The sequence below is a fragment of the Danaus plexippus genome, chromosome 31 (assembly GCF_018135715.1).
Source record: "Danaus plexippus chromosome 31, MEX_DaPlex, whole genome shotgun sequence".
In the NCBI taxonomy this organism is placed as follows: domain Eukaryota; kingdom Metazoa; phylum Arthropoda; class Insecta; order Lepidoptera; family Nymphalidae; genus Danaus; species Danaus plexippus.
The window spans coordinates 1244296-1269728 of NC_083558.1; the positions used below are offsets into that span (position 1 = coordinate 1244296).

A 25433-nucleotide genomic window follows, 5' to 3' on the forward strand; every position below is an offset into this window, starting at 1 on the left:
ATCTCTTTACTCCATTTTTATATTTTGGCCCATTTTAAAGGTTGGACCATAAAATCTCTTTTTGTATCACAAAAAAAAAATACTCTGCGTTCATCGTATCACAGACTATACTTTTATCTTTGTATTATAAAAGAAACTGTCAAAATTTCAAATGTTATAATATAAAACAAAATAACAGATAATAAAACATAGTTTATTGGATTTCACAGGAAGTAATATGTCATTGGTATGTTTATCCAAACAGAAGATTTATTTTTTCAATAAATCTCGGCATACTCGCAGGTCAATTGATTCGTATTCTGAAAAATAAATAAAAATATTTCTTTCTATTACAAACGAATTATAATATGATATTGATAAACTATTTTCATTAGAATGTTATAACTTAATTCGTAATTTTTCATTTATAAATAACCTATTATAGATATAAATATTCTATCATAATTAATTGATTATTTCATGTTCATTAGTATAATATAAATGTCATTAAGTTTAACATTCGGTGACGACACACACATTGATGGAGTGTTCGAGGATTGATGTGCGTGTGTGAGTCGTGGTAGTGTGTATGATGTTTAACATTCAGTGACGACACGCACATTGAGGAGTGTTCACGGATCAATGTATTATATGTGTGTGTGTGAGTCGTGGTAGTGCGTGTGATGTTTAACATTCAGTGACGACACACACAGTGAGGAGTGTTCACGGATCGATGTATTATATGTGTGTGTGTGAGTCGTGGTAGTGTGTATGATGTTTAACATTCAGTGACGACACGCACATTGAGGAGTGTTCACGGATCGATGTATTATATGTGTGTGTGAGTCGTGGTAGTGTGTATGATGTTTAACATTCAGTGACGACACGCACATTGAGGAGTGTTCACGGATCGACGTATTATATGTGTGTGTGAGTCGTGGTAGTGCGTGTGATGTTTAACATTCAGTGACGACACACACACTGAGGAGTGTTCACGGATTGATGTATTATATGTGTGTGTGTGAGTCGTGCTAGTGTGTGTGATAATTATTTTATATAATTTAATAGTTAATATTTCTAATACACTTCATATATGTAATAAGTTTTTGCTTCGCGTGTTAATATTGTGATATTGTGCAATCAATTAATTAATTATCAATTTACATATCTACTAGCGACATCTATTGTCGTATAATGGGCAACTTACCTTCCAACATTCCGCCTTTACAATTAGCCTTTTCCATTTCGCAACTGTTCTTAAACAATACCACATGGCTATCGACGGTGCTCATACAACAAACTGGCTCCAATACATCAGGACAGACATTCGGACAACCTGTCCGTAGGAACATTACGTAATACGAACAGTATTTCGTATCTACGACGTCGTATTCTGTAAATACGGTAATAAAATAGTTAAATTTTACCGTCTGAAACGCTTTGTACTTTTAGGATAGTTCGGGTATAATATAAATATATATAAATACGTATTCGTAACAATACATAATATATTTTTGTTGATACATAATAACATTATGTTTGTGTTATTTTAATAACTGTTTTCCCAATTTAAACATACCATTGTTTGTCTATATATACTATATGTTTGTTTATGACATCTGAACAAATTTACGATATTTTAAATGTACGGCTGGAGTTTTGTCAAAATATACGTGAAATTTTATACAAGGAATATTCAGAATTTGCAGTAATCAGGCAAAATCTGTCGCTGGTACGAATGCGAACTGTCAAACGTTTAGTTATATAGTTACATATTACAAATTACTATAAAGTTACATTCGTGTATAGATATATTTTATATAAGCAAATCATTTAATGATATTAATATAAAATGTATTTGGACAGACAATATTGTATGGTCCGAAATCAGAGGTTTGTATTTAAAACATGTCAGTCTTGTCTATGATTTTGTTACCATAGAGAAACGTCAACCTACGCAGAGATCCCCTGTAGTTTGAACACATATTATTCAGAATGATGTGGCATTGGCTCTGAAACCACTTGAACCTCATTGTCATCCGGTTCAAACCGCAGGCTATTTTGTGGTAATCGTTACAATGATAAGGATCGCAGTAATCCATCCACGCTGGATGAAATGGTTGGCGGAAACGGTTCTTCCAGCTGTCGCTAACCATCGGTTTCCATATTTCATCTGGAAATATTAATTAAGATTTACCTACATTTAACTGACTTCAAAAAAGTATTTTTTTTTTTGGTTAAAACTATTATCTTTATTTGAACTAAGATTTTGTTACTGTCCTTTTTTTTTGTGTGAAATTTTTATGTATTTTTGTTTATTTATAGAGTATTTTCGTCGTGTTTACTTCATATTATATTTTTTGTGAGATGAGCCGTGTTGCTCATGAACATATAGCCAATACGGGTTCTGATTAGACTATTTGTAAATTAAATACCTTACCATAATATCTGTCTCTAATGAAATTAGGATTGTCGTATTTAGACGACGGTCTGAAATATAAAATATAAATAAAATAGCGATAATTAAATAAAATAAATATATTAATTTAGTATCGTTTACCTCGTGTGGTTAGTAGGTTTCACGTTTTTGGGATCTGCAATAATTGTACATTTGTAATATATGAAAAAAAATCACTAAATCTTTACACTGTTCTCTCTCACTATCAAAATCAGAGTATGCTGTGTTGCACCGACAAATATAATTACAAAAAAATGCTCAATTAACAGGAATCACTGAAGTAGTAATATTAATAGTCTGTTTACATACATACAGATAATATATTTCAAAAATCCTGTCGAAGTATATAGATTTTATTGGCCTTAGTTCGTTCGTGAAATTAAAAACGACACGTATCTTATTTCTCATAATAAAATACTATTTTTTCGTACGTTGTTCGACTGTGAAAAATTACGCTTAAATTTTGAGACGTAATAAAATAGTTATAACTTTCATAGCTTCTATAGGAGGCGGAATTTTCAAAGTCTAGACGACACGAAACCTCTCAGCATTCAATGGATCCGGGTCCATCGTTGCAGGGAGAGGAGCTTCAACAGCGCCTGGGACTTGACCCAGGTGTAGGTGTAAGGGTCCTATCTAACACGCTAACACTCACCACCACCGTCCAAGCTCCTCTCTCTACCTAACCATTTGATATTTGAAACGAACCTACTAGCTACAGTAATTATTATTGTCTAATATTTGCCACAACGTCCTCACATTAAAAATATTATAATTAATACATACTCACATATAAAATTAATATTACATAATAGAATAACAAACGCAAGCAACATTATCGATATGTGCAGATCAATTAGAAATCAATGGTCATGCAATTAGCTTCGGTCATTAAATTATTTATGACCAATAGAACCAACAAGTCCATTTTAAATAAGAAAATGTTTTATTTAGGAACATTCCGTTATAGAGGTCACTTCTATTTTTTAATATATATATATACACGAGTGGGAAGGGACACGAAGAAAATTTCTCGCGTTTGATGGAAGATGCTTTGGCTATTGTTTAAATTATTATATATATTTCTTAAGTAATAAGGTATATTCTTAAAGTTTTTGGCTAAACAGTGGGGTAGTTCCTAATTTTTGAAACGAGAGATTAAGAAGATTTTTTGATTGAATTCGTATTTAATATTAATGTAGGAATCAAAACAGGACTCTGATAGACGATTCAATCCTAACAAAGAAAAATTATCTTGAAACGCTTCAAAAAAAGTGATAACTAGTTTATTGTCAATGTTTCAGTGAGAAAAATTTTGTCACTACAATTGTATACTGAGTTTATGAAAGTAAAACGGTAAAACCGAAGGTTTATCGTTTCACGATACTACTACTAGGGGCTGTGCTGTTGTAGAGGAAATTAATTGAAAAAATTTGCGTTTACTTCATTTTAACTGTTACAGAATAAGAGATTATTATACTTTTTTTTTTACTGAAACCTTCCAAGGAGTAGTCTTTGTTATGATACAATTTCCTAAAAATAAGTTTGATAGATCAATATCCTAAAAATAAAAAAGTAGCTAGTAATAGTAGTATCTATTTATATTACGAATTTGTATAAACGGCAAAAAAAAACTACAATTTTTCAACGATTCTTGAACGCAAACGTAATATAACTACATAGATACTATCGTGACATTTCCAACAGATGGCGCTTTAAATAACAACAGCGCCATCTATCGACATCTGTGTTAATATATATAAACTTTTCACAGAAACCTTTATTTTCAGTAGTCAGTTATAAAATTAACTGCTATTAGTTCTAGAAGCAGATTTAAACAAAATTGTATTCGGAGATTTTTATTAGAGGAACAATTACATCTCATATTGTAATGTTTCAAATTAATATATATATATATATATATATATTAATGAGAAATTCTCATATAATACTAAAATTAATTATAAAAGGTAAATAATAGGACAATATGATAAAAATAAATATATTTGATACACAAAACACGCTCGTTATATAAATCAGTATGCCTGGATCTTCCTCTTGAGGGGCCTGTAAGGGTTCGGGAAGCCGATGACTTTGGTCGGTGACATGTATCTGATGAAAAACAGCAGCTCGCTCCTACTGCAATGAGTAGCGAAACAGACATCCAAGTGATCTTTGGATGTATATTTAACTGGCGGATCGTTATGTCTGTATTTAGTCCACTTCATCGCTGACAGACGGACATGCAAATAATTCCCATAACTTTCCATCACACAGACATCGTGTTGCTGTTTTTTCTTGCATAAATGTATCTTTGTCGACTCGTTTGTGACACCGGGCACCAAATGTTGTATGGAACTAGACGTAAACGACGATAAATTAATTATTGAATAATTTTATATATATATAAGACAGATTTTTATATATGTATGTAATGATTTAGTTACCTGTACAAATTCCACCTCTCCGTCGGTACATGTACCTTCAAACCCAACCTCCGATATATCTCATTGAATGCAAACTCGTAACCATACTTGGCTGAGGTGTGCAAGGCCACGGCATTTTGTTCGTAACTCAACCACTTCTTGATTTCAGAGCACATTTTTTCTATACTCTCGCTACGTTTGGGAAAATTATCGTAATTGTAGCTTAAGAAGGTTGTGTCTACATAGAGACCGGTCAACTTTATAGGGTGGCCGTCGTCATGAAGTGCTGAATATTTGGGTAAATCGTTGGGGTTCATTCTGAAGTCACCAGTGAATAGAATCGTTTTAGTCGTGGTCCTGAACAAAAACATAGTCGAACCAGCGCTGTGGCCGGCCGGAATGAGAGTCACGGTGAGAAGTAGTTCTGGAATATTCTGTTCGGGTATGGAAGGAAAACTTAATATTTGTGTACCTAAAATCCAACTGCATTGTTAAATTGTCTATTTTTTATGAATTTATAGTTTTATTTTTTACTTTTTTTATAACTTTGTCTTCTTTAAAACATTACTGACGATAAACTAATAACATGTCATGTAGTTGAAAGCCTAGGAAGGAACAAACTTTTGCGTTTATAATATAATTCACATATAAAATAAAATGCCGTACCTACCACCCATTTTCAAACTCTGTACATGATCACCGATATCTTTATTTACATCGGTCTTTATAATGGCTGCAGATAATTCCGTTGTGTAAATCTTGGCTCCACTCTTTTTCAGCGTAGCCATTAACTCCTCAGAACTCAATCCGTGCATATGATCAGCGTGGCAGTGGCTTAAAAAATAAGCTCTGGCATTTACTTTAGCAGCGTTTTCGAAATTATCAACGTAAATACCCGGTAATTCTTCTATAGCGCCGTGGAAGGCGGTTTGTGCTTTCGTAAACATTATAATATTATTACAGGGCACTTTTAAAACATTATATTATATTCCTTATCCGAAAAACTAAAAATCTAAAAACATTAAGAATATCCCTATTCCCTACTATAATATTGTGAAATAAATATTTATAACTTGTGTTTGTCAATGTCAACGTCAAAACTGACAAAAGATTTCGTAATTATTTTTTCTCACTAAAGCATCCTTAAATATTCTTTTCCTTTCTTTATACGGATGAAGGCCATATTTAAAAAAAAAAAACAAATAAATAATTATTGCTTTCAATTTTATGAAATTCGCAGAAAGTGTTATTTTTATTATCAACAGATACCAAAAATAATTTTGGAGTTTCAATTGTAGTTTTATGTTTACTAAATAAGATGTAGGTCAATTCAAATTTTGCAAATTTGAATGCGAGTCATTTATAACGAAGGTATGTTTTGATATAAATAAATATTTAGCTTGGTTTATAAACCGATATGTAATATAGATCTTCCTATTTATTTTAGTTTTCACATAAAAAAAATACTTTAAATAATGTATTTCATTCTTATATAATAAAATCAAATATTATCAATTTTAAAAAGAGCTTAACGATTTATCATTCTAAAATAAATAAGTACATTCATTTATAAGGTCCTTTAATATTTAGCATGTTTTTATATATAACCAAATACATATAATCCGATTAAATGAAACTAATATTTTTTAGATAATATACGCGAATTTTTATTATTTAAAAAACTACATAATCCCGACGTTTCGGTTACTTTTCAGCAACCGTGATCACGGGCAGACGAGATGACGGTCACGGTTGCTGAAAAGTAACCGAAACGTCGGAATTATGTAATTTTTTAAATAATAAAAATCACGCCTAGTTTATCCGAAAAATATTAGTTTAATTTAAATGAATAAAACTCGCGAAAATCTTAGATCTCATCATATAATCCGATTTGTAAAAACCGGTAATTTTGAACGTATTTTCACATACCTAGACAAATGCACTAGGATAAATTTGTGTGTGTTTTATATGCATAAAAATATAAACGAATTCATTTTTTGTTAATTTAGAAGGTTTAAAATATAATTTATGCAAAATCTGATGGAATAACTAGTCTTAAAGTTATGACTAAATTCTATGTATATTTTTTTTACCGATATTTCAAACAAAGTGATGCTTAAACACTCGAGATTGGTTTTTCCCGGTATTGTTAATTGTTATCTCAAATCTTAATACGTGAAGTGCTATATAAGTAATAACAAGTACTGACTTTGTATTAGAAGTGGATTTTATATTCCGAGTGGGTGAACGCAGAAAAAAATCACTTATATTTACTGTGCAAAGAATTTAAACGAATAAAATGATGTGTGACAAAGAAAATTAAATAATTTTTTTTATAAAATTACCTGTTTGAAAATGACTTAATAGACGTAAGTAAACTATTAGGTACTATCATACTTAATAACTTGATAAGAATATTATTGATATTATATATAACTTTTAGTGTTTTCCATATATAGGAAATATTTAGTTATAGAAAATGTCTTCAACACTATTCGAATATTTTCTCGATTTCCTCAAAGAGGACGTATTGAATGGTGATGTACCAGAAATATTTATATATGAAGAAATTTTAAAGACTTCCCAATCACATTCCGTTCACACTTACAATGTATATACCATTAATGGTGAAACTTTTACCGAGAAAACAGATTTTAATGAACTAAAAGAGTTTTCTATAGTATATAACAATGAAGACGAAGGTAATGTACAGATGTAAAATCATTAACACATATATATTTAATATATATATATATATGTTTACTAATAATATTTTCCCCTCCATTCAGAATACCCAATTGACTTGATAGTAAAAGGTGACAGAGTTTTAATCAATTCTGCAATATTGCTGAATCAAAATCAGTGGAATACCATAACAGATGATAACAAATGCCACGTGTGCGGTGTGGCCGTCCAAGATATTAATGGCCACATCTCATCGGCACGGCACAAATATAACTTAGATAGCTACAAGCCATTGAAGATATTCGATCTACACATCACAAGAAAGGTAGGTTTCTCACTTACTTAATATTACTTATATCAAAAACAATTAACAACGAGTTCTTATAGATCATTGATATTTGTATCTGCGTTCCTAAACGCTTCGGACTTAAGTCTTTATGGCATAGTATTAAAAAAAAATTAGTTGAGACCACTTTTAATACAGCCTTAAATTAATATTTAATTAATTTAGCTAAATAACATTACCTTGAACATGTTTTATTGTCGTAAATAGATTTCTTGCTTCGCTTTTAAATGGAACACAAAATGATTTAGTAAACTAACAAGAATTCATATACAAATGGCTCTTTGATACCGAGAATATGATTTTTTTTTTTTAATTTAATAAATGCATAGGTTTAAAGATAGTAATGCCGATAGCATATAGATAGCTTTAATCAAACTTCTCAAGATATATATGTACATATACATACATATACATTGTGGATAAGAAAAGCAAAGGAAAATAGCTGCTGTGACTAGTTAAGTTGTGATTATTGATGATTCTGACGCCTTTGTTAAATAGATTGGCGATTATAATCATTGCGCTGTATGCAACAGTTTATACGATGCGAGGGACCACGGTAAACATGTAGATAGCGAAATACACTTAGAGAGGATGTTGTATGCGACTAACCGCGCTGTAGATGTCACGAATGACATTGACGGGACCGATGTCACTTCTGACAGCGTCAGCTATGACACGAACCCTGTGTGTGACACGGAAAGCGGTTTTAACAGCGAAAATACTGATCTGTGTGACACTGATCCTGGCAGTGATAACGTACGGTCGTATGCATCGGTTCTGAAACAGACTACGAAAAATAATATACCGCTATATATAGGTGAGTTTTTTATTTTTATTAAATGATTTAATTATTTTAAATATATATATATATGTATATATATATGGTTTTCCGCGAATTTTATGACGAAAATAAAAAAAAAACTTCTAAATCACTTTGGATGACACTTAAAGGTTTTGGAACTAACATACGAGCGAGACCAAGTATGGAAGGCTGAATTTTTACTTACTCTCGCAGTGGATATTATAATATATATATATATATATATATATATATATATATATATATATATGTGTATATATAAATATTTAAATTACTACATGTTTTAGATTTTGTCTGTGATAACATCAAATGGAAAGTCCCTTACGACACGTATCACACGCTACTTAAAATGAACAAACAATTTTATTGCATGTTTTGTACGACATTTTTCAATTTACGATCAAAAATTGTACACTGCACCTCGTCGGAGCACCTAAGGAAGGTGGAGACGTGTGAAGCGTCCGACGCTGGCGGGCATTTAGTGCGACGGGTACGTTTCATACTATGTATAATATGAATTGATATGAGGAGTTTTATGAATATTGCTTAAGGGGCGCTTCAAGTGTTGCGTAAGCACTATGGGGGGTGGAGTCTAGATGATGATTACGTCATCGGTAGTTATTTACTTTTTTACCGAATGGGAACCCTCAAATTGTCTTAGCTTGAAAACAAAACGCATTTTCGGGGATTCCCGCAAAAAATGCAGACGTTTAGGCACACGCTTTAGAACCGAGAAGGGGAATTACCGCCCGCTATTCACTTGTCGTAATTTCCTCTGTCAGTGTATTGTTTTTATTGTTTTTTAATATATATATATATATATATATATATAAGGGAAGTTTTAATTAAAGTTTAATTATATAACACTAGATTTTTTTTCTGGCCATTATAAACATTTTAAAGTTATGTTAACGTGTGTGATTTTAAATATTCGATTGCAAGATTTTAGGAAATTATTATATTTTTATTTATTTAATATACGATAAATATAGCACTTATGCTGAAGTTAGTACAGTATATATATATATATATATATATATATATATACTGTGTTTATGTATGTGTGTTATTTATTACATTAATTTATATATTCTGAAATAGTGTCACAGTTTTTCATATATATCATCAATTGAAGTTATCCGAAGAACAATTCATTGAACTACTTCGTATTAATAACAGTTTTCATTGAAGGTAACATCGAGATTTTATCATTGCGGTACCTGCAATAACCTCGTCATACCCTGCGAACTAGAATTACATTTAAAGAAACACGAAAATAAAAATATATATACCAAAAACACGTTTAAATGTAATTCAGGAACGAATGTAAATAATGAAATTGTAAATGATGAAACGAAACGCACAAATGATTTGGATGAAACGAAAGTTATTGCTATAAAAGAGAGAATAAATAATACTATGGCTGAAAATAGAAATATACTGGAAAGGAATAAGATAAACAATACGATTTCTATGCAATATTTAGTTATAAATCGCTTCTTATGCGATTTTCGCTTGAACTTTATGTCCTATCACACGGTAATAAGGACTGGGTTTAGTTTCGTCTGCGCTCTATGTGATGTTGTTGTTTGCGACATAAACCACCACGTCCGGGATCTGACACACGTGCTCAGCCTCCAAAACGCGATATTCCAGCCAAGCCTCGGTATAAACCTCATAAGAATGGTGAGTTAATTGATAGTTACTGGTCTTATATGGATTTTGGTTAAAAAAAAATTATATAGACAGCCTTGGTTCAGTTAAATTTCGTATAAGGTATTATGATTTGAGATGAAAAAATATATTTTTAAATATTGATTTAGATTAACGTGTTGTGTATTGTAGGTACGTGAGTATGCTCACTGTGCTATATGCAACGTGGTTTTAAATATAGTAGATATTCACGCGCATGTTGTAAACCAATATCACGTTACTCTCCTTCATAACGCGATAATTCATCCTTTCCCGCCAAATAATTATGCCAACACTGTGCATGTACCCGTGAATAACGTGCCAGTTATGCCACACCCGTTTGGCATTAACAATAGGATGCCAAACATGCCAGCGTACCATCACACCACGAATAATATGACTGGAAATTTTTATAAGACAGTAAATACTGAAAACTTTAATACATCAATAAAGAAAAACGTATCGAGACACGAAGAATCGAACGCCTTAAAAATTGTTGACACAGCAAACGAAGAAACTAAATCGACAGCATCAAAAGAATTGATCGGCGCGAGAAATAGAAATGACATAATCGATACGTCACATATGTCAAGCGAAAATACACTTGACATGAGCACAGACGAAACGAGAACTGACGTTGTAAATGTGACGAATTCAAATACTAGTATAATGGATGATAAAGAATATGAATCGAGACTGTCAAACGATACTTTGTATATAAGAAATAGGAATGACGTGATCGGAATGTCACAAATGACGTACAATAGCTTGGTTCGCACCGGCGATGGCAAGAGATACTGTTTCGTGTGTTCGATTAAAATTACGTTATCCATAGAAGAGCACGTGGAATCTGAACGACACGCCGATAGAATGAAGGAATGCAAGTTTATTGCGGAATACGGAAAGAATTTATTGAGACAGGCAAGTAAGATTGATTTATATACAAATGAGTCACACTGATTTATATGCAACAAGTTACACTGATTTATATGCAACAAGTCACACTGATTTATATGCAACAAGTCATACTGATTTATATACAACAAGTCACACTGATTTATACACAACGAGTCACACTAATTTATACACAACAAGTCACACTGATTTATACACAACGAGTCACACTGATTTATATGCAACAAGTCATACTGATTTATATACAACAAGTTACACTGATTTATATGCAACCAGTTACACTGATTTATATACAACAAGTCACACTGATTTATACACAACAAGTCACACTGATTTATACACAACAAGTCACACTGATTTATATGCAACAAGTCATACTGATTTATATACAACAAGTTACACTGATTTATATGCAACCAGTTACACTGATTTATATACAACAAGTCACACTGATTTATACACAACAAGTCACACTGATTTATACACAACAAGTCACACTGATTTATATGCAACAAGTCATACTGATTTATATACAACAAGTTACACTGATTTATATGCAACCAGTTACACTGATTTATATACAACAAGTCACACTGATTTATACACAACAAGTCACACTGATTTATACACAACAAGTCACACTCATTTATACACAACGAGTCACACTAATTTATACACAACAAGTCACACTGATTTATACACAACAAGTCACACTGATTTATACACAACAAGTCACACTTATTTATACACAACGAGTCACACTAATTTATACACAACAAGTCACACTGATTTATACACAACAAGTCACACTGATTTATACACAACGAGTCACACTGATTTATACACAACAAGTCACACTGATTTATACACAAGTGAGTCTCCACTAGACACTGTTAGACTTAACACTTACAGTTTCGAGTGTTCCATATGTCGAATTAATACTAGCTCGCGCGGGTAGTCATAACTCGGGACCGTGATTTTAGTTTGCTTGCAAACTTATAGTAAGGTATATATTTAAAATTAGCTTGTGTTAGATTCAAAATTGGTAATTTTTTTAATCTAATTTATAGTACTTTATCAAGGATCTTTGTTTTTTATGTCTTATAAGTTACAATTTCTTGATTCACCTTAACTTTTTATAAACAACAGATTAGTTAATACATCCACTACATTGATTGGGTGGACACTTTATTTCTGTAGTATGGTACTGAAGCGTAACAGTCTTAGTCCTAACATCGAAGCAACTAGGTTAAGTGGTGCCATCTAGTTGAACTTAACCACACATAATATTTTATTTTATTCATTATTATTATCATTTAAATAATAAATAATATTCTAAATTTTTTTTATAATAGAAATTTCTAATCTATATTCGTTCTTTTCAATCAAAAACTGGGTTTTCATTCTGAAATCATCTCGTTCTTGGGTGACGTTTACTGATGCTGGTTCTATCTGTTATAAGGAATGAAAAAAAATGTATAGTATTATATATTTTTCAGGTAAAGAATAACTATCATTGCTCCATCTGCAATGTTTTATTTCCAAACACTGTTATCAATGAACATATAAATTGGTCCGTGCACATTGAAAGAAAAAAATGGCTTTTATACGACAAAAATGTACACAAAAATACAATCGCAGCAGCTTTTAGGGACGGAGATGGCGATTTTGATATCGAGGATGGCATAAAAATATTACTGAACGTGAAATCCGGTGTTAAAAAGTCCAAAAATATAGGCGGTTACGTGATCTTTTTGCATGGGGATAAGAAATTAATGAACGTAACGTTTGATGCGTACCACGGTTTAAATATAAAGAATAGGTCACACTGTAACATATGCGGCGAATACTTCGCCGACAGAGATTTACATTTAGAGGAAGAATCACACATACAAGCCTTGGAGACGCCGCTCGAGGTGGAGTACTTACCGTCGTGCTACAGGAAGGTGAGATTTGGTATAAGATCAGTAAGAATAATAATAGTAAGATATTAAAATTATCTGATATATGAATTAATTAAAAAATATATGATAATTACCTGATCAACCACACACACACACACATATATATTTTTTAATCTGTCCAACCATAGAGTTAGCTAAAAGATATGATCATAGACAACTAATAAGTAAAGCAATGAAATGTAAGTTTAAGTTATTTTTTGCCACTTCCAGGTAAAAGATGGGACATTGAATTGCGTCACGTGTAATACAAATTTCCCAAATACAAAAAAAAATATCAAACAACACACGAGTGGGAAGGGACACGAAGAGAATTACTCGCGCTTGATGGAAGACGCATTTACTATTGTTTAAATGTATATATATATATATATATATATATATATATATATATATGTATAATATATTATATATATATATATTTCTCTAAGTCTCCCGTTTATTTTACTTAATATATAATAAATCAATCAATATTTCTTCAATATGATCCTTTCTTTCTACTTATTTACGTTTATTAACTTTCTTTTACTATTTATCTTATATATATAAATACTATTACAATAATATGAGACTCGTAATTAATGGAGTACATTTATTTGACGAACCGTGTCATTTATGACGTGTGACATGAACCGCGTCACATGTGACATGGCCATGAATGTTGTAGGAAATAATGAGAATAATGTAATTATAATGAACATGATGTGATAATAAAATACATTTAAGGTTATTTATTGCGTTGTTTATTTATTTTTTAAATTTCAGCAGATGTCAACGGTAGAAAGTTTCAATGTGAAGGAAAGACTATTAAGACTTATATATATATAATATAATGAACAGACAGACATTTTTTGAATCACTTTTTTGTTTCGGTGTCGGTCCAACAAATCTACTTTAGCAACACTAAAGGTCTGCGGTTATCGTAACCTGATATCGTGAGTGTTCCTCGCGCTTCCGACAGATGGCGCGCTTAGGGGTATGTTAGTATCGTAAGAAATAGATAAAAACAATCCTTGGGCCTATTGCATATTTTCAGCTTTAGAAGAATACACAAACCAACTTAACATTTTCATATATATATATGTATATATAATGCCACTTAACGAGAGCACATGTCACTGTGATGCCCCAGATTGTCTAGATTCACACCTCACCCCGACAGATGGCGCTGTCTGTGTATGTAGGTATTTATATTTTTTTAAATTAATTTTAATAGAAACAAAGTCGTAAATTAATGTTTACCTTAATATGCCTTGTACGATACATACATTAATATGTCACATCTAAATATGTAGCCACAGACGCTGGTATTAAATAATTCGTTGTCCAGATATTTAGACATAATAGACAATTTTAATTTTATGTGCGAATGAACCTATATCACTAAAAGAATGGTAATTTTACGGAACATTAAAATATTATTTAACGGTAAGGCTCAAAAGGACTCGTATCCAGTGCCGACAAAACATTTACAAAAAAAAAAAAAATTAATAAATAATATATGAATAAAATATTTATGATTAAGCGTTGCTTTTTAAAAGTCAAAAATCTTTTTAATTATTACGATTTTTCACATTTCATTAGATGTACGACTTTCAACAATATTCAAAATTCCCTTCCCCGCCGTTTTGGTGTTGTCACAGACAAAAATTTATAATCGTATAAAAACTTAAATTTGTTGAAATATAAAACTATTTGATAATAAAAAAAAAAAGAATTTTAGTGCATTTAATTTTTATTCAATTCCTCGTTGAGTGTGCGCAAAATCAGACCGGCTTTTTGTGCTAGTTTGTTTGCGATTTTGTTGAATTTCTTCGAGGTGATAGTATCTTTTATAGTATCCAGCACTGACTTCGCCTCCACCTCGTACATCAGAGACGGCTTTCCGTTACCATCCCTGAAATTTACTAACTGCGGCTCTGAAAAATATTTTTTTTTTTACTTTTTTTACGTCAGAATGTTATGTCACTTGTCAGAATGACAATTCTGACAAGTGTCATAACTACGTTTAGGATTCAGACATATTTATATTGATTTTAAATGATTTGGACTTAAAAAAGGAGGAGTTTATTAAATGGTGATAATTTTTTAGTCGACCATGTTATAATTTACGTACGATTTAATTTTTACTTATTATAATATCACTGAAACGCGGAGACTCACTTATGTCATACTTCTGCAATTTAGCTCTCAAATTTGGAATATCGTTTTTGTCGGGTAGATTGAAAAAATCCAGAAACTTCTTCTTCAAGTCGTCAAACACCATGGCATACTCCGGGCCGTTGTGGCGTCTCTTGACGTCAGCGTTCGTCTTTATCGCGAATATCACGCTCTCCAACTCCTTGTCGTTGGGGTCGCTTTTTATTTTGAACTGTTTGTAGTTCTTGAACTGTTTTCTCGCTGTGTTTGCGATTTTTTGGAATTGCTTCGGCGGGACGGCCTTGTGGATGAGCGCGTCCACGTTTGACTGGTTGTCTGTTTTGCGGACTTGGAGCAGAACATAGCTGTGTATCGCATTGAACAGTAGACCTTGGAATGAATATTTTTTTTTTGCATAAACAATTTAAATTGTTAAAGAATTTTTAATGGATGTTTTTATGAAAATTTATTGAGCTTACGAATGAGTTAAATATTTAAGATAGTTAACAAGCTGCGACCTTTTAATTTAATAAATATTTAATGAAGGCATAGTATTGATGATGCTATTGTGTTTAAAGTCTGTGTAGCTCGACTTGCTTTATTGACACTGATGTTGAGTTGCAAGAGGGTAAGCGCTATCTTAGTCATTTTATTAATCTCAGTCGTCAATGAAACCTAATTTTCGTAGTTTACGAACTTTCCTGTGGAGTTTTCTGACGAGCCTCAAAGTTTAGGCGTGTAAAATATAAAGTCAATGATTTGTGTTGGATCAGAATCATATATATCATCATCATCATCAGCCTATCCGAGCCCACTGCTAAGCAAAGGCCTTCTCCTTTCACATATAGAAGGTTAGGGCATTAATCACCACGCTCGCTCAAGGCGGGTTGGCGATTTGGGTTGGCGGGTTGGGTTGGCGAAATTATAAGTCCAGGTTTTCTCACGACGTTTTCCTTCACCGTCCCTCAGTGGTGTCTAAATACTCTTACAAAGTACATATGACTCTGAAAAGATCACATTGGTACTTGCCAGGTTTCGAACCCGCGCCCTCACGTGAGAGACGGGCCTTTAACCTCCAGGCCACCGCGACCACATCATCTTTTCCCTTCAACGATTATTGGATTCAAATGTTGTAAGCCAAATATAATACTCGTAATATTAACAACAAAAACAATTTTATTACACGAAAATGTACTCACCGAATAATATAGTTATATGTATATAACTCGAAAACATTTCAATGTTTCCCGTTTACGAGCACATTAACAACATTACAGTTAAACAGATCGTTTAATGTTTTTTAACGATTAGCCTTATCTTATTAATTATTATTTTTTTAATTATGTTTAATCTTAAGTAACCGTTGATTGGACTCTAGGTTCTAGAGAGATGTGAATTTAATTTTCTCTCTCTTTATTATAACTAAGCTAGCTGCTTTGTCTTTGTCTGCTTTGTCTGCATTTTTTTTCTTATAGAGAAGTTATAAGTTGTTTTTTTAGGCATGTCAGAAACTAATTGTAATACAGTATCCTTAGAACGAGATTGCATCACACTAAATACGAAGCGTTTCACGTTTCTTATTAACCTACGTTAATATTATGTTAGAAAATTCATGAATGAAATACTGTGAACGCTGCGTGTGTCGTGCGCCATGTTAACTCGTGGTAAGCACACCGATGTCAATATGATAAGTTTTTCGCGATACTATTTTTTATTTCGTTATTTAATTAATAAAAAATATAATCAAAAGTTATTGTTTTGAACATTATATATTTATTGTTGATTTTGATTATCAACTGTACTTTAGTAGTTGTATACAATTCAAACTAGACACGGATAGTTACACGTTTATATTTAACAAAACATCGCACACGCATTAATTAATACAGCAGTGTGAATCGTAAACGGTAAGCTTTATTCAGTTTCACGTGTAAAATCGTAGTAGTATTTGCTCGGACTAAAAATCGAATGTCTGTACATTAAATAATTTTCCAGAAAACTTATAGGGGGCAACTAAAGAAGGGTCATAGAAGCCAAAAAAGCAATTTTTTGAATTTTTGTCTGTCCGTCTGTCTGGTACGTTATAACTTCAAAACTACTCAACGGAATTGAACGCGGTCTTCAGAGTTGGATTACATGTAATTAGGAGCGTTGTCAAAACTTTGTTTCGTCAAAATCGGTTAAGGGAAAAAGAAGTTATGGTCAATTGAAAGTATACTTCAAGCACTGCTTCAATACTTTTAAACAAAACAACTTAATATTGATTAGTTATATATTATATATTAGTTAATAGTTAATTACTTCTAATTTATATTAATCTTATTATTAAAACTTATGAGAGGTAACAAAAATAACAAATAACGCAGTGCGCGCGGGCGCGGTTGGAGTATAACACTGTGCTCGATAGATGGCGTTGATGAAATACGTCATCAGCCTAGATCGCGGTGTTAAGATTCTCCTTGTGTAATGACTGCCAGGCGGTTCGAGGGTTCATTGTCGTTTGTTTGTTGTGGTTGTCTATAGTTTGTAATCTTTCCTTTTCCGTATGTTATTATTTTAAGTTTAATATATTATGTATGTCTGCGCAACGACATTTAAAAACCATTATAAAGAGTAGTTGTTTCATATGTATAGTTGTTTCATATGTATAGTTGTTTCATATGTATTTCACTTTAGAGGGTAGATGTGACATAAACAATGTCAAGGCGTTAGTAATAACTTTAACAAAATTATTTGTTTTATAGATCGTCGTACGATTTGTGTTGAAGGAAAGTAAATGGCAATTCGTATCGTGATTTGTGATATGTAAAGATTAGTTATTTTGTCAGTTTTAGTAAAACACAAACTTAAACAGCGGTGTGAGAGCTATCCAGGAGAAATTACTAAGTGTTAGTTAAAGTTGAAAATAAAGTGGTGTGAGTAAGTGAGAGTGCTTTATTGGTGAAAAAGGATAACCTGATAGGTGGAAATAGTGTTATGTGACGATAACATCGCTGACGTCACAGCTCCTAATAATCAACTTGGACATGGTTTTTCGACATATATGGTTATGCGAAAAGCGACCAACACGCGGGCGGAGCCGCGGGCAGCAGCTAGTGTGTTATAAACGAGCATTTTGTATTTGGAGCACTTTATTTAATATAAATACAATATGTATGTATATATTTAGTAGTCGCGTCTTCGATAGCCGTGGTGCATAGCAACGACGTCCACTCTCACGTCCTTCTCCTGAGCTTCGCGTAATTTAATAGTTAACTTCTTAAATAAACTAGAGTAGGATACGTCTGACGACTCCTTTGCGACGGATACATTGACGCACACAAAAGATACCATTAGTTCTGACTGAAAATAAAACTCGTATACATTAAAGATAAAATATAATCAGACTAATTCAGACTTCTGCTAAATTTGAATAACTTTATTTGAAGTCGGTTAAGTACGGAACGGGATATATTTAGTAAATATGTTTCTACCTCCAGATGTAACATCAATTCATTAGTACCGGGTGTGACTATGTGAGATTTATTATAAAAAATTTGAGAATAATCCCAGCTTGGATCGCCTGGAATGTATGAAAAATCAAATTATATTAAATAAATATTAATTAGTATATGAATAAAATGGAGAAATATAAAAATTTACATATATTACAAAAAATATGTTTGAAACGAGTTTTTATATTAATTTAGTTTTGTTTATATCTGTATATTTTATAGGAAATTATGATAAGAAAAATTACTCTTGCGTATTCTTGGAAGAAAATGTCATATATATATATATATATATATATATATATATATATATATAGAGACTTTGTAGAGGTCGGACGTCTTAGAAATTAAGAATTCGTCAAACCTACAAGGTTACTTTAACAAAGGCGTCGGTGACGTCAGTTATGCTGACGTCATGAGTTTTTTAAACCACGGTTTGGACACATCTCGTACATATATATAATACATTAATGATTTTTTGAAATCAAACAATAAATTAAATCAGATTTTTTACGATTATTAAAAAATAATAATTAAAATTTCGACAATTCGTAGTTTATGTCCCACCAAGGAGAACTAATAAAACGATCCAAACATAACATTGTTTATAGGAAAGCGATATCGATAAACAGAAATTAAATCTCACCAAATTTGTAATCACAAGAGTATTTACATGAAACTGAAAGATAAATCAATGAAAGTACAAATAAAATATTCATTTCTCAACACGTCTGATAGTTTGCATTGAATTACTTGCATTACACATTCGCGTACGGCATATAACGTTCCGTTTAAATCCTCTGTGAAATAAAATACGAGAGGATTGTTAAGTTGTGTAGGTTCTGTTAAGAAATTTAATTATATTTGTAGTTAATTATTTATTTATGTACCAAGTATTTATTTATTTATTTATTTATGTACCAAGAGTTAAAAAATTTGTTACAAAAGGAGAGTGATGCACAAAGGATAACTTATCTCGTAAAAGAGATCTCAACCAGAAACCCTATTGATAGAGGAAACTAGATGAGAAAGCGTGGTGTAGGTACAATAGAAATAGAGAAGGAGAAAAAATAAAAAATAAAGAGATTTATATATAAGTAAACAAATATATATATATATATATATATATATATATATATATATATATATATATTTGTTTACTTATATATAAATCTCTTATATATAAATCTAAAATATATATATATATATATATATATATATATATTTTATTTTTATTTATATATATATATATATATATATATTTTATTTTTATTTTTTTATTTTATTTTATTTTATTTTTTATATATATATATTTGTTTACTCTAAGTATGTAGCTCTTAACTATCTTATCTTAAGAGGGTAGATAACTAACCGATCACTAACGTAAACAAAAGCTTGGATCCACAGTGGTTACCTACATCACGTTTGAATTGAGCCTCTCCTCGCCTAGGATTTGAAATAAAAGCCTTTTGTCGAAGTAAGATGCAAGCGTCGTAAGGGTGTTGAAGCTGTGTCCCGGGCTCGCGCTGTCGGCTGATTCGTCAGCGTTAATCCGGGATCGCAGTAATTTTTGGATGAACCTAAGCAGGCCATCGGAGCTCTATAAACTCCTAAGAGTTTCCAAGAGACATATCCTGGGGAAATCCCAAGTCCCAGGCTGAAGTCGTTACGTCGCTCCCGAAAGACAAAGATGCCCCAGAGCTGGAGACACGACTTCAATTCCTTAAGCGGTTTATGATAGGAGCGCAAAGTAACAGAGTAAGGTTAGGATCAAGTAAGAAAGTCCAAGATACGGATATATTGAAGTCTTTTATTCGGCAAAACGAGAATGATAAATATAAGATACATGCAATAAGTTTAGAAATGCAGAACGAGTGGTTAGACATAGGAGATTTTTGCATCCCATTAGCACTAAAATGGCGCACTTTAATTCATGATTGGTCGCCAGCATTGCTAAGATTTTACTTGATGAGTTTCAAACGACTCTCCCAGATCAGAGTAATTTAGTAAGATGGGGTAAAGGTAACGAAAAAACTTGCTATATCTTTGGGAAGGAACCGCTAAGCATTTGGTGATGGGATGTAGGGTACTCCTGGATACCGGTCGATGATGAAAAAACTCAAACGATAGATTCAAACCTTGTTCTCACCGTTTACTGTCTTCAACAGCGGAACCTTAGAATTAATTGCAATTTTAATATTTCCTGATAAAATTTACGATGTTTCATTTCAATTTTTGATTGATTACTATTTGAGATTCTAATTCCGTGTCGTTAAAAAAAATGTTTTTATGAGTTAATAATACCTTTTACGAGTTTATGACACTTGTATAAAGCTACTCTCAATGCAACTGTCAATTACTTAAACGTCACTTTTGAGTTTGACAGTTTGTCAAAATTGCTTTTTTTTTTTCGTAAAATGTAACGAGTTAAAAATATAACTAGTTTTATTTAAAATAATAATAATAATAATTAAACAAACGAGTTTACACCATTCTACAAACTCCTTCGTGTCCTCCGCTCAGTGCCTCGAGATTATAACTCGTCGGACAAATAAAAATATTGACATCGGCAGAATATTCCACGATCCCAGTGCGAATGAAGCCGTATATAAAAAAAGGCAAACAAATTTTATAATCAAGATTACTCTTTGGTTAATTTTATTTGACACCTAACTGTTTATTATTAAATGAAAAACTTTTTTTTATATTTAAAATATATATTCACGATCAGTACAATATTTTTTTTTACACACATTAAATTATCACTTGTTTGGAAAATAAATAAAAAAAGCATTGAATCGAAACTAAGCACCGACATACGAATCACAAAAAAATAATAATAATATTAAAAATTCCTTTTAAATTTCAGTTTTAAGTAAAAAAAAAAACGTTTTATTTATTATAATTAAAGGAATAAATTACGGTATGGCGTAGGACCTAACTAACTAAGACGACTTAAGTAACGAAATTGACTAAAAAAAATAATAACTTAAAATATCATAATCATTATAAAATATGGTATTTTTACACAAAAAAAATATATATAAATTTTTGTTGTAAATTAATAAAGAAAACTGCTTTAATGAAGATATATACATATATATAAATTTACACAACTCATAGCCATTTATAAAAAAAAAATATTATATTAAATTAAGTTTCCTCCCCGCTTTACTCGAGCGGGTCATTATTTAAGTGGTAGAGGTCAAAGCAGACCGAATAAAGGTAAGTTCATGTTACATTGTCATTTTTTTGGTCACACAGTCTTATTTCAAACGGATCACACACAGAATGGCGGCCACCAACAAAATGGCCGCCCGGTTGGCGCTTCCGCCGCACGCGAGGAAGTCGTTCGGGTACAAATTAGGGGGGGGCGCCTCCTCCCCGCCCTTACAGTACTCGCTGCGGGACTGAAATCATTTATATATATAAAGTAATCATTCTTTAACAAGAAATGCATTGTGAAAGTATTTTTCCTTATTATCTGTAACTTAATAGTTAATGTAAAATTATTTCTAACTCAGTACTATTTGATATATTGAAAAAAAATCTTTGAGTCTAAAAAATCTATTAAAATCAGTATATATATATATATATATGAGCCAACAGCCAGCGCCATCTACCGCGTGCCTCTCGTTACTACACACTACAGCCTGTGAAGCGACTTTCAGATCTATTCAACAGTTTTCAATGAAGATACGAATTTAAGTCATTTCTAATTTTACCAGCGGGATATTTTAAGGTGCATTTACTTATATATATATATATATATATTTAAATAAAACAGTCTGTAGTTTTTAAACCCAGCTCATTTATACCCGAGGTGATCTCAAACCAAGCTCATATTTTTAAGAACCGAATAACCTCGATCTCACCTTGAACTCTTCTCCGCACAGCTCCCTACACGGAGGACAAACCACGCCCCCTCTATGAAGCCAGCCCTTCTGTATTATCTTCACCTGCAGCACCTGGCCGGCGAAGTAGCAGGTGTAGGTGTAGTTACCGACCTGGAGGACAAAAGGCTCATGGCAACGGCTCAGCTCAAACCACTTCTGCAGTTTTACTTGTAGCTTGAGAACTACGAGGAGTAATTATAGCTGAACCAATTTTAATGGGACTTTAGCTGTCAATGAGACGATCAGTTAGAGAAGGGAGCAGACGGGTGTATACATGACACGTTACCACTACGTGAATCCTTCCGTTTTCACATTTGTACTTGTAACATCCGGAACCCCAGTGTTGCCATTCTCTTATCTGAAGAAAACGATAAAAATATATATATAAATAAAATCAATTATAAATTATTTAATAAATTTTGTAACTTTCAGTATTGAAATTTTCAAACATCAATTCTTAGATATATACATATACTAGTTTATATATACATAAATGTATATATTTTTGTACTATTTGAAGGTCACTTGAGCATATGCCACAAAAAAATATTTAATAATTTCTGTACTAGGCTCTAGCTATAAATGTTACGTGATAAATAACTATTTGGTAATATCTGTACTACACTACGCCTTAACAAGTTATTTGGAACAAATAACTGCTGGGTAATCTGCGTGGTAAGCTGCGCCTTAACGGGTTATCTATGATAAATAACTATTTGGTAATATCTGTACTACACTACGCCTTAACAAGTTATTTGGAACAAATAACTGCTGGGTAATCTGCGTGGTAAGCTGCGCCTTAACCGGTTATCTATGATAAATAACTATTTGGTAATCTGCGTGCACTCTACCTGCCTACACGACTTCTGCTCCCAGACCTTGTCGCTGTGATCGAAGCACTTCGAGTGCGGCCCGTAGTTCTCGAGAGCGAAATTTACCTCCATATCTAGAATGGAAAAAAAAGTTGTTTATTGAATTGCCTTAAATTTATATTTTTATCGTTAACTGACTGCAAAGATATAGTATATGAATAATTTACTAGTAATAGAATGATTCGTTTAGATGAAACTAAAATTTTCGGATTACTAAGCATAGCTGATAAGATGATGTTGGCTGGATGAATGTTGGATGGTTGGATGGTGGGATGGTGGGGTGGTTGGATGGTGGGATGTATTTAACTCACTGGGCGTATTCTCCTCATAGGAACACCTGCTGCCTCTGACGAGAACGCTCTTATGTTTCCAGGAGAATTCCTGAAGGTATGGACAGTAGTCCGCCAGCGACACGGACCCGCCATACTTCGCCTCGTCTCCGGGTTTGATGTTGGGTAATGTGTCGAAATGCTGGTAATTGGAAGAGGAATTGCCCAATACTTTATCTGTTCGTGTAATCCACGACCTTAGTGTAAACAGTGCCCATGGCTCGCATAAAAGTGTTTAAAGTTACTCTAGCTGCTAATAAAGCTATGGACGCACTTGGTATTGTCTGGGCAGGATGTTCTCGTGCTTGACCAGGTTGCAGAGCACCACGGCGTTCCTCCGAGGAGAGCATTCGGTCCTCAGCGGATCACCCTTGACCCTCTCACAGAACGGTGCTGGATTCTTACGTCTAAAATAATATTATTACTGTAATTTTTTTTTTTTGCGGTGAGAATATAAAAATATGTTCTTTTTAAAGATATTTATACTATATATGTGACTGTTAACTGTGATTAAAATTTCGTGATTGTTGTTTAATAACTTACACGGGGTCCGTCACGTTTGAGATGCTTGTAAAAATATATAAATTAAATATCTTAGATTAGTGATATATAAGTTTTTTCTTAAATAAATTTATAACTTTTAGTAAAAACGTCATACAAACCACTAATAAATAATTAGGCCCAAAAGACAACACAGAAGCACCCATTAGTAAATAAATGTTTTACACGTTAAATTTAAAAGAATTTAATCTATACAATGTCGACTCAGGATCGACTTGACCGAATTTGATGTAATTTGTTTTTATAGATAGACCGTTTTTTAAGAAAAATTCAAGAGTGATATAACAACAAGCATATCGTCTTACTCCACTGTCGCGTTATCCGTATCGCTGCTTGAAAAAAAATAATTTTCATTTAAATCTTAATATTTAACTTGTTTAATGGCGTCCACAAACATCTTTTGTGTGAGAAATAAAGAAATTAATTTATTCCATTTGATGTGAAAAATTAGGATATTAAAGAGCTATTTGAAGTTAAATAACATGGACATCCCCGACAACCGATTAACATCTAAAAACCGTAACAATAACTTTTAATACATACACAATTAAGAAATTATATGGAAAATGTAAAAAATAAAAATACATAATAATGAACTACCCTCACTAATTCATATTATCCGACTACCTGCACAATACACATGTACCCTCTAATCTCAGAATACCTGAACCTTTGCGAGTTCAGCCACTGCTTGCACGAGGTCATGGCAAAATTGCATCCCAGGTCCCTCCCCCAGTCTAGGCTGGTAGCGTGCTCGTAGTTGGCGCGGTACCAGCCAGTGTCCTCCATCAGAGCGAAGGTTATCCTACTGAAGACGCTGTTCTGTGTGTGTGTGCCTGTCATCGCCTCGTTCTGGAGGTATG

At 32.3% G+C, this 25433-nt stretch overlaps 6 protein-coding genes across 10 annotated transcripts in view; 1 reads left to right on the forward strand and 5 right to left on the reverse strand.

Moving 5' to 3' along the window:
* Positions 1-172: 172 nt before the first annotated feature.
* On the reverse strand, positions 173-3331 carry LOC133319881 (U-Kazal-Dg21.2-like). Its single transcript, XM_061525896.1, has 6 exons — positions 3228-3331; positions 2540-2573; positions 2420-2469; positions 1937-2152; positions 1187-1372; positions 173-299 (listed from the first exon to the last, which is right to left on the reverse strand). The coding sequence occupies exons 1-6, from the start codon at positions 3271-3273 to the stop codon at positions 250-252; spliced, it is 582 nt and encodes a 193-aa protein (XP_061381880.1). The 5' UTR covers positions 3274-3331; the 3' UTR covers positions 173-249.
* A 1094-nt stretch (positions 3332-4425) lies between these two features.
* On the reverse strand, positions 4426-5940 carry LOC116778511 (protein artemis-like). Its single transcript, XM_032672535.2, has 3 exons — positions 5534-5940; positions 4885-5335; positions 4426-4795 (listed from the first exon to the last, which is right to left on the reverse strand). The coding sequence occupies exons 1-3, from the start codon at positions 5808-5810 to the stop codon at positions 4474-4476; spliced, it is 1050 nt and encodes a 349-aa protein (XP_032528426.2). The 5' UTR covers positions 5811-5940; the 3' UTR covers positions 4426-4473.
* Positions 5941-6863: 923 nt separating this feature from the next.
* On the forward strand, positions 6864-14016 carry LOC116778381 (uncharacterized). Of its 2 annotated transcripts, XM_032672375.2 has the most exons (9): positions 6882-7232; positions 7307-7565; positions 7653-7873; positions 8393-8711; positions 9002-9204; positions 9906-10400; positions 10560-11327; positions 12821-13267; positions 13496-14016. In XM_032672375.2, the coding sequence occupies exons 2-9, from the start codon at positions 7343-7345 to the stop codon at positions 13634-13636; spliced, it is 2817 nt and encodes a 938-aa protein (XP_032528266.2). In that variant the 5' UTR covers positions 6882-7232; positions 7307-7342; the 3' UTR covers positions 13637-14016. The 2 variants fall into 2 exon arrangements, with proteins under 2 accessions (XP_061381812.1, XP_032528266.2); XM_061525828.1 differs by lacking the exon at positions 12821-13267 and having other exon boundaries at positions 6864-7232.
* Positions 14017-15004: 988 nt separating this feature from the next.
* Positions 15005-16799, reverse strand: LOC116778384 (uncharacterized). Its single transcript, XM_032672379.2, has 3 exons — positions 16621-16799; positions 15446-15811; positions 15005-15201 (listed from the first exon to the last, which is right to left on the reverse strand). Exons 1-3 carry the CDS (start codon positions 16655-16657, stop codon positions 15011-15013), a joined length of 594 nt encoding a protein of 197 aa, XP_032528270.2. The 5' UTR covers positions 16658-16799; the 3' UTR covers positions 15005-15010.
* A 1718-nt stretch (positions 16800-18517) lies between these two features.
* Positions 18518-19770, reverse strand: LOC116778386 (uncharacterized). Its single transcript, XM_061525865.1, has 3 exons — positions 19559-19770; positions 18895-18983; positions 18518-18763 (listed from the first exon to the last, which is right to left on the reverse strand). Exons 1-3 carry the CDS (start codon positions 19629-19631, stop codon positions 18587-18589), a joined length of 339 nt encoding a protein of 112 aa, XP_061381849.1. The 5' UTR covers positions 19632-19770; the 3' UTR covers positions 18518-18586.
* A 2005-nt stretch (positions 19771-21775) lies between these two features.
* LOC116778382 (leishmanolysin-like peptidase) overlaps positions 21776-25433 on the reverse strand; it is a 50559-nt gene continuing 46901 nt past the window's right edge. Inside the window, exons 12-18 of one of the 4 annotated variants that reach the window (XM_061525746.1) lie at positions 25235-25422; positions 24284-24416; positions 23992-24151; positions 23660-23754; positions 23095-23166; positions 22788-22919; positions 21776-22322 (exon numbers count right to left, since the gene is read on the reverse strand). In XM_061525746.1, coding sequence (XP_061381730.1) covers positions 22179-22322; positions 22788-22919; positions 23095-23166; positions 23660-23754; positions 23992-24151; positions 24284-24416; positions 25235-25422 — 924 coding nt within the window. In that variant the 3' untranslated portion in view covers positions 21776-22178. The remainder of the gene's footprint in view (positions 22323-22787; positions 22920-23094; positions 23167-23659; positions 23755-23991; positions 24152-24283; positions 24417-25234; positions 25423-25433) is intronic. The other 3 variants (XM_061525747.1, XM_061525745.1, XM_061525744.1) reach the window with 3 other exon arrangements.